Raw genomic sequence first — 16,785 nt, forward strand, 5'->3', positions numbered from 1 at the left:
GTGAGGGGGCTTGCCATATCCATTCCTGAGCAGCCCATTCACCTTTGGTCCCGACCAGACTCTCACCTGTGGCTCCGTGTAGCCGCTTGCATGTGACAGCAGCCACACCCCGCTATGCTGCTTCGGCATGCGGGCTAAACCAGGTGAGGGTAGCTGACGGGCCTGATACCCCTGTGAGATAGGGACATGCCAGCTCTGGCGGACTGGACGGATGAGATCTACAGTGAGATCCAACTGCTAGGAAGGTGGTACTGCAATGCTCCGCGGAAAATGAAGGCACAACAAGGCATAGAAGATGTCCTGGTCATCTATTGCAAGCCCAGTTTGTGATGCTTGCTTGTACCAGTGAACCCAGATCTCTGAGGTCTAGAGAGTGGGACTGCCCAAGTGTAACAGCTTTTCCACTTTAAAAACTCTCCCACACAGGTTTTCTGTCATCATCAGATATGATGGACAACCACAAGAGACATATATTGATGTTAAAATTTTAAAAATTCATGCTACAATTAATAGTTACAGCTCTGCCGTAATTATATATAATGCTACAGTTAACAGCATTATGGCACCAGTATACTATAGTACTGTTGTTAGATGTTAATGTTACAATTAGTTCCCGTTTTATTGCTATATACTAATGCAACAATTAAAAGCATTATGGCAAACTGTGGGAGGCTGTGATGTGTACAGTAGCAAGAAGCATTGGAGCAAGGTACAGTGGATGACACCTTCCAAACACTATGACCTCTATCTCAAGCACAAGAGATTCTGCAGATGCTGGAAATCCAGAGCAACCCACACAAAATGCTGAGGGAACCCAGTAGGTCAGGCAACATCTACAGAGAGGAATAAAGAGTCACCGTTTCAGGCCAGTCCTGATGAAGGGTCTCGGCCCGAAACATTGGTTCTTTATTCCTCTTCACAGATGCTGCCAGAGCTGCTGAGTTCTCCAGCACTTTGTGTTTGGACTTGTATCATTTTGGACAGCACGTGCTCAGATACACCAATGCCTCCAGGTTAGTCTCCAAGCCACACACCATACTGACTTGGGGATATATCAACCCCCCCCCCCACACCCCCACTGTCACTGGGCCGAGCTCCCTTTAAGCACTGTGGACTTGCCTGCGCAATGAGGAAGTGGTCCCACCACCAATTCACTGTTCTCCACATTTCAATGTCACCGACTCTTTACTTGAGACAGAGCATCATACAGAGCTGAGGCCGACCCTGTGGCCCATCTTCTCCATGCTGTCCTTTCTGGACTAAGCCCATTTTGGTCCGTATCTTTCCATGCTTTGAGCATGTCTAAATGTCTCTTTAGCACAGTAAATGGATCTGATTCCACCACCTCCTCTGAGGCATCAACCATTCTCTGTATAAAATAAAACACTTTTCCCTCGGGTCTCCTTTAAAACTCCTGCTCTCACCTTAAAACCATGCATCAAGTATTTGAAACTCTGACCATGGGAAATAGGTTCTATCTGCCCTGTCTATGTCTCTTTCAAACCTCCATTGGTTAACCCTCAGATTTCTTTGTTCCGGGGAGACAAGCCCAGCCTATCCAATAAAATCCTCGAAAATCCAGGCAATGTCCTGGGAAATCTTCTCTGCACTCTCTCCAGTGCAAGCACATCCTTCCTATAGTGTGGTAACCAGAACCACATGCAATACTCCCAAGTTGTAACATAGCACCCTAACTTTTATATTCTCTGCCCTGACCTGTGGGGTCCATATGTTTTCTTCATCAGCCTATCGACCAACGTTTCCATTTCATGGGCCAGTGGACTTGAACCCCAAATTCCCTCTGCTCATTTCTTTGGGAAGAGGACAACCGGTTAAATCATACTTAAATCAGGAGTTCTGTCCAGTCTTCAGATTGCTAAAGAGCAGCCTCATTGCAGAACAATTAAGGCTAGCTGCTTTTCAAATGAGCTGAGGTTTATATTACAAACACATTACAACAAGCCCTATACTAGCCCCAAACTGAAAACTGATGTGACTCTAACAGGAAACTCCACTCCAGCCACCCAGCTGGGCCAACCCGAATTTCCCAGATTTCCTGGGAACCAACTCAATTTGCAACCTATAGTGATATCTGTATGTAACTAGTCCTGAGGAACTCACGGAAAGCCGGCACATACTGAATTGACAAGGAACGCTCAGGGAAAACTGCTGGAATTTCTGAGCCCCTCAAGAAGGCTGCTAACAATCAGGAACATACAATCGAACAATTTAATCCGGGGAAAGGTTTATTATAAGAACCGAAAGTACCTTGTTCTTCTGGAGATGTGGGAGGCCTGAGAAGAAAAGAAAGCAGAAATGATTTTCGGAGTTACTCGCTGTGATAGTAAAATACTGATGCCATGTGTCAATGAGAAAGGTGCTCAGTTTAACCAGCAGTCTGTACTACTGACAGGAGGCACGGTAGCAATTCAACAGGGCTCCTTGGACAGCAGCTTCCAAACCCACAAACCTCTATCAGATAGAAAGACGTGGGTAGAATAAACAAGGGAACACCACTGCCTGGAAGTTGCCCTCTGAACCGTGGACCATCCTGACTTGGAAACATCACCAATCCTTCACCATCACTGGGTCAGAATCCTGGAACTCACCCCTCACGTTCAAGGACCGTAGCGGTTCGAGAAGGCAGCTCACCACCACCCTCACAAGGGCAACTAGGGTTAGGCTGGCTCAGACTGTGAAACCCACATCACTTGAATGAATATAAAGGAACAATGCCCCCTCAGCGTTCAGAATAAAGATCTACATTGTTGCTTTGAGGCAGGAGTATTGAAACATTATCTCAGTGGAATGAAGGAGAGACCACTGGGATGGGTTGGACTGTCAGAAAAGTGGGAAACGTTGCTGCAGTCTGAAGTCGAGAATGCCATCAGGATCAGGAATATGGGGAAGGTATGCTGGGATCAGTATGCGAGTAATATTTCTGAGACCAGAAGTGTAGAGAAATTTGCCGGAGTCAGGAGCACAGGGTTTGTTGACAGGAATGGGACTGCAATGGAAAGCATTTTATTGACGGATTGTGGGAATTGCTGCAAGGATTACAGGTGCAGGGCAGGTGCTCGGAATCAGTGGAAAATTGTCTAGTTTGAGCCTGCTGGAAAGGTCATCAAGAAAGTGATCGTTGAGGGAATCTTCAAAAGGACGTGCTTCTGAAGGCGGCGTCCATTGCTTAGCACCCTCACCATACAGGGCATGCCCTCTTCTTTATACTACCATTGGGGCAGAGGCACAGGAGCCTAAAGACTCACAGTCAATGACTTAGGAACAACTTCTTCTCCTCTGCCATCAGAATTCTAAATGGTCCATATACACCTCATTATTCATTTTATTTTGCACTATTTTTGTAACTTATAGGGATTTTTAAGTTTCTCCACTGTACTGCTGCCACAAAGAATACTATTGAGATGTGGAGTGTGGAATGTGGTTATAATTCCTGAATCTAGAGTTGCAGATTGTTATTAGGATTGGGAATGTGCAGAATGGTGTTGCGATTTTTAGTTTCAGGAATTTTACCTGGATCAGGAAGATGAGGAAAACAGATGGGAAGAAGAGCATGAAGATGGCTATGAGGATCAGGTGTACATGTAGCTTGGGAAAGGATTAGTAGAATCAGGAGTGTGAGGGCCATGTGGGAAGGAAGGATTAGATTGATCTTAGAGTAGGTTAAAGAGTTGGCACAACATGGTAGACTGAACATCGACTGTGCGATGTTCTATGTGAGGACTCTGTCAGGACCTTGTGCGTGTGGAACATTGCAGGGGTGAAGACCAAGGGAAAGGACTAATAGATCAGCTTGTTCCCGAGTGTGATATCTCATGTCGGACATGGAAGGTTTGTACCTGAGCTTCGGATGTCCCAAGCTGCCCGTTGGTCTGGCAAGAAGTTGGTGTTGTATTCCAGACTCAGATTCACAGCTATCACTTCCAATCCACTTGCCACCAGATCCATTCCATAGTTCGGTTTTCCTAAAAATCCAAAAGACATTCAGTTTTTCCAATTAATTTCCAGATCTATCTTCCTCGTCAGAAGGAAAAACAATTTGGAAAGTTGTTTTATGGGAAGTGCCTATTTCACATAGGAAGAATATAATTGTTATTCATATATGAGGCAAGGCTCGGACCAGTGCTGTGGGAGCCATCCCCAGAGGTGTCCCTGTTGAGTCCAGTCTGGCCTTCAGCAATTTCCACAGACTGGACAGTGATCAGAGGTAGTTCCACCTCAGTCTGAGGTCACTTGTGTCCTGGTGAGATCTTTTATCTCATCCATGTGTAACTCAATCCTCCTTTCCAAACTAAGCTTTGACCTTTACAAACTCAACTTACGTGACTGAAATAACAGATTGGCAAAAGTAGATACAAGTAATTTGACCTGGTCTTACCTATCACCTGCCAGCTTGCACTCCTCCCCCTCTCCCCACCTCCTTTCTCTGACTTTTGCTGCGTTCCCTTCCAGTCCTGATGAAGGGTGTCAGTCCGAAACCTTTGACTGTTTGTTCCTCTCCATTAATGCTGCCTGACTTGCCGAGTTCCTCCAGCATTTTGTGTGTGTTGCTCATATAAGACATAAAATAATCTTCAAGCATGTTGAAAGTAGCCTGACTGGTTGCATTATGGCCCGATATGGCAATTCCTGCACACGGGAATGTAAAAGGCTATGGGAATAGTGGGCACAGCCTGATCTATCACAGGCACATCCCTCCCTCCCACTGACATCATGTACAGGTGCAGCTGCCTCAAGGAGGCTGGATCTATTCTAAAGGATCCCTACCATCCAGGTCATGCCCTCTTCTCACTGCTACCATTGGGCAGGAGGTACTGAAGACTCAAGCCCCACACCAGGGGGTTCAGCAACAGCTACTTTCCCACAACTATCAGTTTCTTGAACTGACCTGCACAATCCTAACCCAGCCTCTGAGACAGAAGTACAGACCGCCCTCTGCGCTACCCTGGAATTCCCTCTGGTTTATTTTCCATTAATGTCTCGCTTTGCAGTTTTATTTTTCTCCATTCTCTCTCGTATAAGTATAGTCCATATTCTGTGCATGTCTGTGCCTACAAGCATGTTCTCATTCTACTTGTATCTCACTGTGCTCGGGCACATGACAATAAAATCAATTTGAAAGCTGATATGACAGGAAAAGACACATTAATGTGGCACCTCAGGATGTCTTGGAGCTCCCTATTGGTGGTGGACTGCTATGGAACTGGGGAAAGTATACAATATATTAGGCAGGAATGGAAAAAATTACTATGTTGAATTGAGGTGTAAAATTGTTAATTTTGTTGTAGTTTAACTTTCCTATGCTTGGCGAGCAGAATTAGGCCATTTGGCCCAACGAGCCTGCTCCGCCATTCCATCATGGCTGATTTATTATCCCTCTCAATCCCATTCCCTTGTTTCTCCCCATAACCTTTGACACCTTTTCTGATCAAGGACCTATCAACCTCCACTTTAAATATACCCATTGACTCGGCCTCCACAGATTCACCATCCTCTGGCTAAAGAAAATCCTCTTCATCTCTTTTCAAAAGGGATGTCCTTCTACTCTGAGGCTGTGCTCCCTGGCCTAGACTCCTGCACCTTAGGAAACACTCTTCCATCCATTCTATCTAGGCCTTTCAATATTTGGTAGGTTTCAATGAAATCCTCCCTCATTCTGCTAAACTCCACCTACATCCACGTAATTGTTCAGTGAATTTCCCATAAATTATAATATGTATATTATATTCTGTATCTTTCTAGAAACATCTGAGTTTTCAGTATCAGATGTCGTGCCTCTTAAATCTGGTTATTTTAGAGGTTAATTGCTCTCTCTGAAATTTTGTGTTATCTCTAGTCTGAGTATGAGATGACCACAAGTGCTTTTCCTTTGCCTTTTCTGTGTTCTCTCAAATCCTTCTTGTTCATTTTCTACACTTGTAATACTTATGAAACAATAGTCAGCAATAAGTTTTAATCCTCATTCTTGACTTCCAAAGAACCTTTGGGTCTCAAAAGTATCAGGATCCAATAGCTATCTGGAAAAGCCACCCAGCCGGGCTCATGATTCTGCTGAAGGCAGTAGCCAGGTTGGACAGAGCCGAGGGGTGGTCATGGTGGAACAGCGACGTACCCTGGGGAAGGGTCCACCACCAGGTCTGGCATTCCAGGGGTTGTCCCAAGTTTTGGGGTTGCTGCAACTTCGGGATCCAGGATAAAGAGCTCATCGTGAGCTACCTCTGTCACAAAGTGGAGATGCTCCTGAAGAGAAAGGGAATGCTGTTAATATTTTAAAAGAGCTGACGAGTAATTCTTAACTTGGTATATAGTTAATGTATGGAGAGGCATGATAGCGTAGCAATCAGCGCAAAGCTTTACAGCATCGTATTTCAGGTTCAATTCCTTCTACTGTCTGCAAGAGTTTGTACATTCTCCCTGTGACTGTATGGGTTAATGGGTAATCTCCCATATTCCAAAGATGTACTGGTTAGATTAGCGAGTTGTGGGCATGTTCCATTGGTGGCAGAAGCGTGACAACACTTGTAATCCTCGGATTGTGTTAGCCATTGACACAAATGATGCATTTCACTGTACAGTCACAAGGGATTCTGCAGATGTTGGAAATCCAGAGCAGCACACACAAAACGCTGGAGGAACTCAGCAGGTCAGGCAGCATCCATGGAGTGGAATAAACAGTTGACGTTTTGGGATGAGACCCTTCATTGCAGTCCTGATGAAGGGTCTCAGCCTGAAACATTGACTGTTTATTCCTCTCTGTAGATACTACCTGACCTACTGAGTTCCTCCAGAATTTTGTGTGCATTTACCTGTACATTTCAATGTACATGTGACAAATAAAGCTAATCTTTAATATTCTTTTGGGGCCTGAATCAGGTAGCCACTCCCCACCCATCAAAATCAGCTGCCAGGTTTATAAGCCAACACACACTTGTTCAGTGTGCTGTAGGCAGTGTTACACTGCCCATTGTTGGAGAAGCCACAGTCAGTGGCCGGGATGAAGCCTTCAACGGTGACATGAACCTCATTCCTAATTCGAGCTCACATCCACCCCCCGGTCTTCAGCCCCTGCCCCTGGATTTAAGTCTAGATGCAGGCATTCCAGGTCTCTTTACTTGACCACTGAGAAGGTCTTGTTCTTTGGAGTCAGTGAGGGTCTTTCTGTAGATTGCACCACCTTCACCAGTGTCACTGGGGTTTCACGCAGCAAATGTGGGCTAACGGGAGAGAGGTACCCTTGCATCTAAATCCTAGGAACTCCTCCACATGATGACACTGAGCCACTGTCCACAAGCTCTAACCTTGGCTAATATACGTAGGCATTTACAAGTGCACTGACTTTAGGGAGATTATTCTGCTTCAACCCACACTTCAAGATGAGTTTACTGTTTAATCTCCGCAATGAGTTCTCACTGTCGATAATCACTCTCTGAGTGCTGGATCCTCCTTACCAAGGAGTAGATACTTCCAGCTACTGAAGTAGTTTAACCACAGTGGTTTTTTTTTTTATTTTTAGTGATACACGTTTAATTTAGCAGAATAATTCTTGACATAGACTTGAAACTCACAGAAAATTTCTAACTTACATGAGATTTTCAAATTACAAAAGATGTCTAAACTACAGAAGATTTCCAAACACAGGTAATATTCTTACAAACTAAAAGGATATACAAACAACTTTCAAACTAACAAGTTGTCCGTCACAGAAACCGAAGGCTGAGGTCTTCTTTCTGCACCCCATGTTTCTGTCATTCCACCCTCTCATTCCAAACAATCCCGGGTGTTTTCTAACATTTCTACTGTTAGAAAGATGGCGCTAAATGGTGAATCCTTTGCTTGCATCTTCAGAAACAGCTTTATTTCTATCTTCAATATCTCTATTCTTCCCTTTCAGGGTTCTTTTAAAGACCCTGCCCTGGAGTTACATGTTGACTTCGGTTCTTTGCGGGAATGGGACCCGCTCTCGTGGTTTCACAATGGGCCATTATCTGACACGCCAAGGGCCTAAGAGTTCGACTTGCCTTTGGAGCCCTAGGATCTCAGGGTTCTGGAGACAGGCGGATCGAAGGTCAGTGTCCGGACCGGTGTGTGGTGGGAGCTGGAAGATCTCTGGCTGTGTGCCCGGAGACCTGAGATCTTTGGGCACAGAGCTCGGAAAAAGTGACGCAACAAACTTTTAACATCATAAACCAATGGACTGTTTGTTATGTCTCCCCTGTCGCTGTGAAACAGAGACAATGCTTTCGCCCTTATTAGGGAGAGAGAGAACCTGTGGTATGTCGAATAGGGGGTGAAACGCGAAGTCTTTGGGGTAACTGCAAGTCTGTGTCTTTGCTGTTGCTTTGCTCACGCTTGAGTGCTCGGTGGTGGTGCCGATTCTTTTTTTTGCTGGTGGGGGGAGGGAAGTTCGGTGCTTGCTGCCACTTGCGTGCGGGAGGGTGGGGAGCTGGGGGAACTTTGGGGTTCTGACATTTAACTGTCGTTCATTCTTTGGGGCATTCCTCTGTTTTCGTGGATGGTTGCGAAGAAAAAACATTTCAGGATGTATACTGTATACATTTCTCCGACATTAAATGTACCTTTGAAACTTTGTTTTGCTACTAGTTGACATCATCTGCATGTGATGTTTTTCAAGTACATTTGTCAGGTCAGGTGAATGCAATGTTAAATTAAACTAAAGGAGACCCCACTGTTCCTACTGATGTTCCATGGTCTTTGAGAACCTCACTACTCACGTGTTTATGACAAGAGACTGAGCAAAGAGTATTGGTTAGAAGTTTAACTTGATCAAAAATGATTCTTTGATCTTTGAAAGGTGAAATTGCTGTGCTGGAAAGCTGAGGTTAGCAATAAGCCCCGTGTGCCCTGGAAAGTGAATATCCATCATATCCACCAGCAATGAGCTGCCAAGTGTTTTCCTGCAGTTAGTGAGGTTCTGAAGGGCTGAGGCTGGGCTTAGCAGGTATCACGGTGTGTAAGGCTTTGTTGCTTTTCTGAATGAACTTGTGTGAATGTCATTCTTCATGCTCCACGAATGCATCTCATGGACAGGGGCACCAACACACCATCAAACCGGCCATGACTACAACGGGATCCTCCAATCCCTGTGTAAACCCAACACATTGATGCAATTACAAAGAAGGCATGGTAGTGGCTCTACTTTGTTAGGAGTATGAAGAGATTTGGTATATCAAAGACTCTTGTAAATTTCTACAGATCTATGGTAGAGAGCCGTCTAACTGCCTTAAACGGAGCCTCCAACACACAGGACCACAAGAAGCTGCAGAGGTTTGTAGATTCAGCCAGCTCCATCACAGGAACAACCCTCCAGACCATTGAGGACATCTTCAACAGGTGGTACCTCATCCATCATTAAGGAACCTCACCTTCTGGGACACGTCCTCTTCTCATTATATCAGGGTGGAGGTAGAGGAGCCTGGAGAACTACACTCAATAATTTAGGAACAGCCTCCTCCCCTCAACGAGCAGGGGAACAGTCCATGAACCCGTGAGCACTACCTCATTGTTCCCCTTTGCACTATTTATTTTTTTGTAGTTCATAGTAATTTTTTATGTGTTGCACTGTACGCCTGCCACAAAACACAAATTTCACAAAATACTGTATCTCAGTGATAATAAATCTGAGACTGATACTTACTAATCCATCACTTCCCATGCTCCTGCACCCAAGCCACCCCGCCCACTGCTGGTCCTGTCAAGCTGGACATTTCCTACTGTCTTCATCACCCCAGTTACTCACTTGAGATGTGTGAGTCGACAGACAAAATCTGTTGCACTTGTGACACAGAAGAATAGTGTCCGAATCATTCAATTTAACATCAATTCAATTTAAACGGTGTCTCGTTTTTACTATGTACTGTACCAGCAGTTATTGTCGAAATGACAATAAAAGTGACTTGACTTGACAGAGAATGTATACAGTCAACATATTACACTTCACAGACATGCACGATCCAGAAGGGAAAGCCCCAAAGAATGAATTACAGGGACCATTAGAAGCTCAAAGCCCCTGCCACACACGATCAGTAGCAAAAGTATCACCCCTCCCTTCCACCTTGCTCCAGCAGAAGCATCAACGCCCACCATCCACCATGCAAGCCATAAAAACCCGCAGCCATCATGATCCAGATTCTACCAAAAACTACTGTCCATCCCAACTCTCTGACATCTCAGACACACTCTCTTTCTCACTAATGAGGGACAGAGAGGTACCTTTCCTGCCACAGGCGAGTGGGAGATTAACAGCTCACCGTTTCGATGTCACAATCTGCATTTGAGTTCCCCCTGACCTGAGGGCCTTCTTTTGTCAGTAGCGCACACTGCTGTCTCGACGTTTCAGTCACCGACACTGACGAGGATTCAGGTCGTCCACAGGGCTGCACCTTGAAGGCGCACATCTTCCAGGCTGTACCTGGGGATCCTGAAACACAGGCCGCTCGGCGAGTACCCACCGCCGCGAAGAAACGTAGTCTGAGTCGAGCTGTAGGTCACGGACTCTGACAAGACCCCAGCCACCTTGAATGGGCACGTGGCTGGCAGGAATTCCACCACAGGGCTTTCCCCTTCTGAGGGGGGAATTGCAAGAGCACGAACCGCAGGACAAGAGATACGTCTGTGGGAGACTCAAAGCGCAGACTGGGCTGAGAAGGTGGGAATGTTTAAGATTGTCATTGAGCACATGATTGATTTTGGACACTGTGGTTATGTGAGGAAATAATGTCTCCGGGGCATCTGAATCACAGTCAGCTTTATTACCACAGTCTGTCATGAAATCTGTTATTTTGTGGCAGCAGATATAAAATATTACCATAAGTCACAATAAGAGATATAAAAATAAATCATTAGCGAAAAAAAGAGAACAATATTCTGAGGTGGTGTTCATGGACTATTCAGAAATCTGAAGGTGGAGGGGAAGAAGCTGTTCCTGAAACATTGAATGTGGGTCTCCAGGCTTCTGTAGAAAGGGTAGAAATGAGAAGAGGGCATGTCCTGGATGGTGAGGGCCATTAATGATGGATGCTGCCTTTGGAAAATGTCCATGTTGGTGGGGAGGCTAGTGCCCGTGATGGAGCTGGCTGAGCAATGCCCCCCCACCTTTCCTTATCTCCACAGACCAGATCTATCTCCTCCGCAGATTGAGTCATTGAATAACCCAGCATGGAAACCAACCCTTCAGCCCAACTCGTACATGCTGATCAAGTTGCCTACCTCAACTAGTCTCACTTGCCTGCGTTTGGCCTGTAACCCCTGCACCTTTCCTATCTGTATACCAAAGATCTCCCCACCATCAAGTACATCTTCGCCAGGCAGCACCCATCAATGAAGCCCTAACCACTCTTCTCATTACTACCATGAGGGAGGAGGTACAGGAGTGGGAAGACTCACACTCACCATTTTTGGAACGGCTTCTTCCTGTCCACCATCAGATATCTAGTTGGCCCATGAAACAAAGAACACTACCTCACTATTCCTCTCTTGCACTACTTATTTATTTATTGCCATTTAAAATAATTTTTTATGTACTGCTGTGCAAAACAACAAATTTCCTGACGTGCAGTATGTTTCTGATACAAGCCTGATTCCGATTCTGTATTCATACCCTTCTATTTACTTTCCTGTTCTTTCCTCACCTACCAGCTGTAGGACGTCAGATTGTTTGAAAGCCACTTCTGGCTGCCCGCCTGCCTCTGCCAGGTTTTCTATGCTGTCTACCCGCAGGCGTGGGACAAGACTGATGAGAGAGATTGGCATTCAATGTCAGATAGCTAGGCGGTGACCACTTGGTAGCTACAGAACGATGACACTGAGTCCCTGTGGTAACAATGGGAGTGAGAGTGTGAAGAAGGGATGTGTGTGTGTGTGTCAGGGCATGTAGACAGGTCAAGCAGCATAGCAGTGATGTTCTAGAGATAACGGAGCCATCAGAGTGTAGGTGAACGCCACATTGACCTTTGATAAGGAGTATTGGAACACACTCCTGCTGTTCACCTCTCTAGTAATCTCCTGCTAAAGAAACTCTCTGCTTCCCATTAGCTGGGAAAATGACAAATCATCATTGCTACCCTTCTCCACCCACACACTGACATCCAGTAAATGTGTGGCAGAAATATTCCGGGTCTTCATCCAGTTCCTCAACATGCCCTATCCCATCACCCTCCACTCTACCAAAACTTACCCAACACCAAACTATTCCTGGCTTATCAGGAAATTGAAATGCAGCCTTTAACCTCCATTTCTCACAGATCTCCTCACCCCTCCTGCTTTAACACCATCCTTATGATGAGCCACTTTGTCACGGCATTTCTCCTCCTTCTGCTAGGCTAGTTAGTTTCTCCCCACACCTTGTTTGGCACAATGGCTGGCTACCTTGCCGTTTCTTTAGCCTTTGTCTGTTTTATGATGCTGAGTTGTTAGCTCAATGCTCAACCCAACATGGATGGAAAGCGTGCAAGGAGGCAGCCAGATTTGAACCTGGAACCTCTTGTTCAGATACCACCACGCTACCAGCACAGACCCTGCCTTTTGTGCAATGTTTTCTAGAACCAAAGGTACATAAATACAACTTGGTGTTGTAAGTGTAAACAGGGGATAAGCTGTTGTACACAGATCCTTGACCACCAGGCACGAGCTATGTTCAATGACCCAAACATTTCCCCAAATGGATACTACCCACCTGAAAACTGACTTTTTCCCAAAAGACACTTCTGGAAATTATTATAGGGCTATTAAAACAAAAACTTTATGCCATCTTAAAAGGTTCTCACCTCAGGCTGTTAATCTGATCAACCATTCTCGTCAGCCCTCCTTTCAGTCCTTTGTCTATTAACTCTGTCACTGCACTGCTCTGTAAACACTTTAAACCACTATTTATAATGCTGTTTACATTGTAAATACATGCTGGTATTTATATATATATTATTCCATAACTTTACTTTAACCTCTAACTTCACTTTTTATATAATTCTTTATTCTTTATTATTTGTTTAAAGTTGTTTTTTGTTTCATGTCATACTCTGAACTACACACCACAAGAAATTGCTAATACGTATCAACGTATACGGCGAATAAAGCTGATCCCTGATGCTTATAAAGTTATTTCTTCCTACCCTGATGGGCGAGGTGAGATTGCTTTGAATGATAAGGATTCACATTGTCCTACCTGGGCTCTGTCAATGCGATAGAATCGATCCAAAGAAGTTGCTGCAGAGAGAAAGAGCCATAGAAGGTTAAGCTGAGGCCACAGGGATAGAAGTGACTTCGCTCTAGGAGAATGGGGGCAGCTTTACAAGTGAGTGAGGTTAAGACAAAAGGAGCAGAAGGACAATAACCATTGGAAAGCAGTTTTGGGGTTAGTGATGTTCTCACCTGGATGCTGGGATACAGTACTGAATAGAGCACGGCAGTTAGTGTTGATGGCTACACCAGCTGAGGACCTGAGTTATGGGGAAAGGTTGAATAGTTTGGGACTTCATTCCCTAGAGTGTAAGAGAAGGAGGGGAGATTTGATAGAGGTGTACAAAATTATGAGGGGTATAGATAGGGTAAATGCAAGTAGGCTTTTACCACTGAGCTTGGGTGAGACTAGAACTAGAGGTCATGGTTTAATGGTGAAAGGGGGAACTTCTTCACTCAGAGAGTGGTGTGAGGGTGGACAAGCTGCCAGTGGAAGTGGTGAATGCAGGTTCAATTTCAACATTTACAACTGATTTGGATAGACACATGGCTGGGAGGAGTATGGAGGGCTAAGGTCCAGGTTCAGCTCGATGGGACTGGGCAGAATAATAGTTTGGCACCATTTAGATGGGCCAAAGTACCCAACTCTGTGCTGTAGTGTTCTATGACTCTGTCACTGTAATCCTCAGGAGCAGATTAATATTGAAAACAGCACAGAAGCAAAATAATGTAAACATTCATTATGCCAGTTCAAAGCCAACTTGTAAATGGGTATGTTGCTGCTGGTTAATGTATAGGACCTTTCTTGGTTGTAGGGCACTTACAGACAGAATGATGAAAAAGTAACATTTCTAATAATGAACATTTGCAGGTACTCACAGTCGAGGAAGCACCATTTGGAAGAAAGATTCTGAGAAGACAACATCTGCCGCTGGGAAGACTCACTGTCCTGAAAATGAAGAACAATGGCACATGAGTTAGGATGTACAAACAACAAAGGGACCAGTGGATTCCACTGTAAATCCCAGGGTCAGGAGCAGTGGGTTCCACTGTAAGTCCCAGTGGTAGGAGTGGTGGGTTCCACTGTAGATCCCAGTGGTAGGAGTGGTCAGTTTCACTGTAAATCCCAGGGTCAGGAGTGGTGGGTTTCACTGTAAATCCCAGTGGTAGGAGTGGTGGGTTCTACTGTAGATCCCAGTGGTAGGAGTGGTCAGTTTCACTGTAAATCCCAGGGTCAGGAGTGGTGGGTTTCACTGTAGATCCCAGTGGTAGGAGTGGTCAGTTTTACTGTAAATTCCAGTGGTAGGAGTGGTCAGTTTCACTGTAGATCCCAGTGGTAGGAGTGGTCAGTTTCACTGTAAATCCCAGTGGTAGGAGGTCAGGCAGTACCAATGTTTCAGGCTGAGACCCTCACTGGGATTGGAAATGAAGGGGGCAGAAGCCAGAATGAGAAGGTGGGGGGAGGGGAAGGTGGTAGGTGAGGAGGAAGGTGGGTGGGGGAATGAAGTGAGATGCTGGGAGGTGATAGATGGAAGAGGTGAAGGGCTGAAGAAGAAGGAATTTAATAGGAGAGAACAGTGGACCATGGAAGAAAGGGAAGCACAAGGGGAACCAGAGGGAGGTGATGGGCTGGTGAGAAGGCAATGGCTGAGCGGGGAACCAGAATGGGGAATAGAAAAAGAGTGAAGTGGGGAGGAAGAAGTATCAGAATTTGGAGAAATCGATGTTCATGTCCAGGTTAGAAGCGACCCAGTTGCTCCTCCAACGGGAGATTGGCTTCATTCATGGACAGACATGGACGACTTCTCATTCCCATTCTGACATGGCTGAGTCATGGCCCTTACTTTCTAGTCCTGATAAAGGGTTTTGGCCTGAAATGTTGACTGTTTATTCCCCTCGGTAGACACTGTCTAATCTGCTGAATTCCTCCAGGGTTTTGTGTGTGTTTTGCACTGGCAGCCTGCTCTGTTGTACCAGGTCTGTGGAAACTTTGCTGGGGGTGAGCTCGGAAGCTTAATGAAGAAAAAAAAAAATAAGGTGCCCATTGACCTGAAGATTCTGCCCATGACTGAACGGAGCAGAAAAGGAGTAGTTGAGAGGAGGTGGGGAAAGGCCAAGTCTCCATCCTAAGCAGACGGAAGCCCATTGGAGAGGGCAGGAGAACAGCAGCACCCTCACAAGGCACTTCTTACCACACTTAACTATCACGCAATAAGGCCCATCAGCCCGACTCGCCAATGCTAACTAATTTGCTTATCTGAGCTGGTCCCAATTGCCTGCATTTGTCTCATATCACTCTCAATCTTTTCTATCCACATACCTGCCCAAATATATTTTAGACATTGTTCTTTCACTAGCAACTTGTACCTGTACAGTATACTTACTACCCAGCATGTGAAATGATGCCTCTCTGTTCCCCTTTAAATACCTGCACCACTCTCTCCACTTTACCCGCACCCTCTGGTTTTGGACTCCACCATTCTGGGGAAAAGACAGCGGCAATCCACCTCATCTACACTCCTCATGATTTTATATGGTTCAAAGTCAAAGTAAATTTATTAACGAATTATGTATATGTCACTATACATATATATCTATATATCTACTACCCTGAGAATAATTTTCTTGCACACACTTAGAGTTGAACAAAGAAATGCAGAAGAGTCAATAAAAAACTACACAGACTGACAACCAATGTGCTAAAGACAAACTTTGCAAATGCAAAAATATGATAATAATAATAATTCTTATTATGATTAATGACAAATTTTGGAAAACACAATGTACTAGACCATACTTAGATTAACACTACCTAGGACAGAGGAGGAAAGACAAATAACAGACATAAAAAATTCACACAACAGTCAGATAAAACTTCTGAAGATTCAGCACTCCATGTAAACATATGTAATTCTGATAAGAAATACATACTTAAATGAAAGCATAACACAGAAAAAATGAAGAAATTATCACTACAGAAGAAAAAAATAACCATTGGAAGTGCGTGACCCTCCATGGAAGACATCCCCACGATCTGAGTAGACTAGATGACAACAAGGAAGCATCAAATGCCTGGCTCAGAGTTGGAGACCTCTTCCCTGAAACAGGGGACGGGGGGGGGGGGGGGGTCCTTGCGGCACTACAGGACCAATACACAACGAGGTGGTTAACACAAAAAAAGATCAAAAAAACATAATTAAGTCCACTTAATCCATGTCAATAAATGCAGAAAATACCAAGAGAAACCAGAAACAATCCAACCCATTCTAGGATCCTGCAGCAGTTTGACTCAATCTGATCACTTACACGGGGACAATCATGTGGCAAACAACATTCACCAAAGCCTTGCTTTAAAATACAAATGCAGAAAAGACACCATATCTTACTATAAACACAAGCCTGATCCAGTTTTAGAATCAAAGTTCTACAAATTACATTATGATCGATCCATTATTACAGATAGGACAATCCATAATAATCATCCGGATATAATACTACAGGATGAACAAGCAAGAACAACTTACTTAATAGGTATATCCATTCCAAACACATTACACACAGAAATCAATAAGTGAA

General features: G+C 44.7%; 1 protein-coding gene across 4 annotated transcripts in view; it reads right to left on the reverse strand.

Moving 5' to 3' along the window:
- dgki (diacylglycerol kinase, iota) overlaps window positions 1-16,785 on the reverse strand; it is a 233,394-nt gene that overhangs the window by 13,394 nt on the left and 203,215 nt on the right. For all 4 annotated transcript variants that reach the window (XM_073058951.1, XM_073058953.1, XM_073058952.1 and 1 more), the window contains 5 exons: window positions 14,089-14,158; window positions 13,196-13,236; window positions 6,131-6,258; window positions 3,858-3,983; window positions 2,269-2,294 (listed from right to left, as the gene is read on the reverse strand). In XM_073058951.1, coding sequence (XP_072915052.1) covers window positions 2,269-2,294; window positions 3,858-3,983; window positions 6,131-6,258; window positions 13,196-13,236; window positions 14,089-14,158 — 391 coding nt within the window. The remainder of the gene's footprint in view (window positions 1-2,268; window positions 2,295-3,857; window positions 3,984-6,130; window positions 6,259-13,195; window positions 13,237-14,088; window positions 14,159-16,785) is intronic.

Source organism: Hemitrygon akajei, chromosome 10 (genome assembly GCF_048418815.1).
Source record: "Hemitrygon akajei chromosome 10, sHemAka1.3, whole genome shotgun sequence".
Lineage (NCBI taxonomy): Eukaryota > Metazoa > Chordata > Chondrichthyes > Myliobatiformes > Dasyatidae > Hemitrygon > Hemitrygon akajei.